At 36.9% G+C, this 4,007-nt stretch overlaps 1 protein-coding gene across 1 annotated transcript; it reads right to left on the bottom strand.

Moving 5' to 3' along the window:
* Positions 1-80: 80 nt before the first annotated feature.
* LOC110444631 (DNA excision repair protein ERCC-6-like) lies at positions 81-4,001 on the bottom strand (the record flags this gene model as incomplete). Its single annotated transcript, XM_021488997.1, has 8 exons — positions 3,923-4,001; positions 3,355-3,480; positions 2,521-2,673; positions 2,095-2,230; positions 1,637-1,807; positions 1,032-1,208; positions 534-644; positions 81-176 (listed from the first exon to the last, which is right to left on the bottom strand). Coding segments are annotated over exons 1-8 (975 nt in total), but the record flags the coding sequence as incomplete, so codon positions are not given.
* Positions 4,002-4,007: the final 6 nt, after the last annotated feature.

Genomic DNA, 4,007 nt, shown 5'->3' with positions numbered 1-4,007 from the left:
CCTATTCAAATTAATGCTCTAGGAAAAGGTTTCTATTCCTGCCACAAACTTTACCATAACTTAAGGGTAGAATTGTTTACCTGGAACTTGCCAGAAAGGATGGCCTGACACTCGCGGGACTGTAAGTACTCCATGTATACCTGTCGCTGTTCATCTGTTAATCGGCAGAACAGTACCTAAAAGGCCAATGAAAGGTCACTTAACACAGGTGGTCTTCTAATACACAATTGATCAATGACATCACTACAATGTGGTCTCTTAATGGAGGTGGTCCCATGGACAAGTGTGACTGATATTAGTTAAGCTGGCAGTGAAGACAAGACTTATTAAGTGGTCAGTTTGTTCAATGCCAGTTCAGTAAATCACATGATAAAATCTAGTACTTTTGTATTGTTGTTAGACTGTTTACGAAAGTGCTTTTTCATTAAGTCATTGTAATATATTGTCAACATTTTTTCTTGACAGCAGGGTATATTGGTTAAAAGCTTTTAGACAAGTTCTACTGTTCATTAGAACTCTACTGTGTGACAAACCTGCTCATTCTTGTTGGGAAGGTCTATTTTTACGTCAGCCTTCATGCGCCTCAGAAGGTACGGGTTGATGGTATCTCTCAGTACACAAGCACACTTGTACGCCGTCATCACCTGGTACGCAACAACAAAATGGTTACTTTGGTCTCTAATTTTCGCAGCAACTATAGCTTCTGCCAAAATTTTCCTTGACTACATAATTATTTCAGTTGTTTTGTTCAAATTTACACTCATTAGTAAGACATGAGTGCCCCTTTGGCCCTGTAGTTGAATTATAAATAATGATAGTGACCTTTACCTTGACCTTTGGACCCTTAAATATGAACCTATCTTAAGTACATGTATTTTCGTACTTGGATTTTGTATAAACCTTGGTGAAAATCTTATAAGCAACGAGGTAAATAGAGTCATAACATTAAATCGCGATGCGACAGACACGGGTAAAACTATCTGTCCCTAACTCCTCAATAAAATGGTAGGAGCGTAAAAATAAGTAAATACCTGTACTTCTGAAGCATTGGAGTAGCCCCCCTGTACAATAGGTACAGAGAAGTGGGCCATGAAATCTGGTAAGGTGCCAAGTTTCCCAGGAAACACAAAGTCAAACAGGGACCATAACTCCTTCAAGTTGTTCTGTATCGGGGAACCAGACAGAATGATTCTGTGGTAAGTCCGAAACTGTTGAATATATAATAAATCATTCTGTACTTCAACAATAACATTCAATCCAGTTGTTAAAGACGATCAATTGGCATATGAAATAAAGATATTATGTGTGTCTACTACCTTGAAGTATATCAAAGACATTCATATGGCTTTTAAAGAATTTTGATGTAAAATACATTTTAGTATCGATTATTTTCTGTGTCAACTTTGTCAAGTACCATTTCCATATTACTATGGAACAATGATTATTTAGCGTCAGTATATCTTAAACAACATTGTATGTCTTCAATAACTCTGTATCGATATTAAGAAGATAACATTTTAAACATATATCATAAATTATGGTTTTATTTGAAGGTATAGCCTAAATGTTCAACACTTTCTAGCACCCCCCACCCCCATTGAGGGTGTCAAAGGGTAAAGACCCGGTCAGCCTGTACCTGCTTCACAGCAACTGTGACCTGTGCGTCTGGGTTGCGGATCTTATGGCCCTCGTCCAGAACCACATAGTGCCAGTTATATTTAATGAGCAGCGCCTGGTGGATGACAAATGTGTTGAAGGAGGTGATCAGCACTCCGCGATCCTTCACGATACTCCGCACAAGCTCCGCCTAGATAAATACAACAACATGCAAGAGAAATGTACAGTTAACAATAGTTGATCATTGCCAACCATGCATGGGACTATGAGATAAAAAGGCTATTCAGTGTATTAGTGTTTGATTTTACATTGAATTAACTGACATAGAAGGAAATAGATGAAAGAGATAAAACTCACTTTTCAACCAGCTCGACGGTCAGCTATGAGGTCAATAGCTTTCTATAAATTACATGACATTGTGTAAAATGAAGCAGAAGTTAGAAAGAGACTTGAACAGAATAACCGCAGCATAATTACCTCTGAACAGGTGTAGGAGCCAGAGGAGTGCAGAATGGCCACTCGGAACAATGGCCACCAGGTATGGAACTCCTTGACCCACTGGTACATCACAGTAGTGGGACAGACGATGATTGTTGGGCCAAGACCCTGGTATCTATAGCAACACAACAAGTAGACACAGATATGAAATATTTTATATAGCAGATGCTTTATGAGCAACGCCATTTCCATAAAAGCAATTCTGATTTATGAACTATGAACTAGTATCCAAAATTACAGATTCTGGAAAGTTGCTACCAAGAGAAAAGTCTTCGGCAAAAAAAGATCCAAAAACGATGATCTAAAAGTTTGGAGACCACTTATCACTAAATTATTAAAATCTGTTTCACATAATTATATTTATGAACAAAATGCATTATCACATATTTCCGTCGAAGAACTTACGAGAAATTTTTATCTTTAAGTCTGCTATGCCTGAGTGCGGCCAGAAAGGCGATCATCTCTATAGTCTTGCCAAGTCCCATTTCATCCCCAACAATGCCGCCTGCTTGCTGGCCATGAAGCTCCCACAACCAACTCACACCTGTCTGCTGGTACCTAGAGTTCAAATACAATTTTTCCTACTCTATCAGAGATGCTGAGTTCTCATTAAAGAAAATTTTACAAAAAGCATTACTGGTGAAAAAGATTTTGATGTAACGGTGGATGATAATCTAGACTTAAGAAGGCATATGCAAAATGTTATAAATCCAGCCACTTCGGTCCCTGTACATGTTGTTATATTAATGCTCAAACGATTAGGGAATTTTAATTGATGAACATTTTTGAAGAAACAATCTATGATAGGTGAAACACAATGATGCTATGTTTCGTATATTTATAATGCTGTTATTGACACTTCTATAAACTTTTTGTTAAATATTTGTGGATATGATATGGACCTAGAGGCTTTCAGCCTTCATCAATTATTATTCATTTAAATACTAGAACTTTTACTTTTAACAGTTACTATATACACTAAATAAGCATGCAGGACATTTGAAAAAAATGATAAAAACAATGGGTAATCAATATCTTTTAAGTGTTCCCATTTGTACCCGAGTAATTTTGTCATCGCTAAAAGAAATGCTTTACACACATTTCTTCAGTGAAACTGTGAAATCTGTTTTTTTCCCACTACTTCGTTTCAAGACATTGTCGAAAAAGGATTTGGTGGCAGAGTTTTATCAGGGAACAACTGTCAGTTTTGAAGGAGGTACTATCAATATAATGTCTTACTTGAATAGTTTTGACCAGATACGCCCTGGTACCCGTAGGCCTCCCTCCAGTTCTTCGTCTTCCTCATCGCTCTCCTCTTTGTTCTCCACTCTTTGCATCCTCTCTCTTTCTGCTTTATTGAATTCTCTGAATTAAAAGAAAAAAGTATCTATTAAGAGGTCCATTCCAAGATCTATGAAAAATACCTGTTATTTTTTGCCATATGGAACTATCTGAAGTCACAAAAACAAATTACCCAGTATCTTCAATCTCTGTCCCTTCCCCTACCACCCCTAAGTTTCCCATAAATATTGCTGGATCTTCAATGTATCCATTTATGTCCTGTTCATTTTTCAAAATTGTACACAAAATGTTTCCACAGCGATTGTGTAAAAGAAACACTATAACATAATTCTTGAATCTGAATCTCAAAAAAAAAAAAAGGTCCACTTAACTTAAAGGGCAGACATTTTATCACTATTGTAAATATTTATCGGGTTCAAATCGTACTGCATCATTCTTTCAAAATGAAGACACGATTTATATACTGGAGTGTAAGTATTGTCTTCCAAGGTTTTTTTGGACTGACCTCATTCTGTCATCGTAGTCGTCTTCACATCCATCGTCTATGACCTTTTTTATTCTTACTTCACTACTAAATCGCTTTTTCTGAG

The sequence above is a fragment of the Mizuhopecten yessoensis genome, unplaced genomic scaffold (assembly GCF_002113885.1).
Source record: "Mizuhopecten yessoensis strain PY_sf001 unplaced genomic scaffold, ASM211388v2 hete_36154624, whole genome shotgun sequence".
NCBI lineage: Eukaryota > Metazoa > Mollusca > Bivalvia > Pectinida > Pectinidae > Mizuhopecten > Mizuhopecten yessoensis.
Note: the sequence above shows the minus strand (reverse complement) of the source record. Positions and strands in the feature narration are given on the sequence as shown.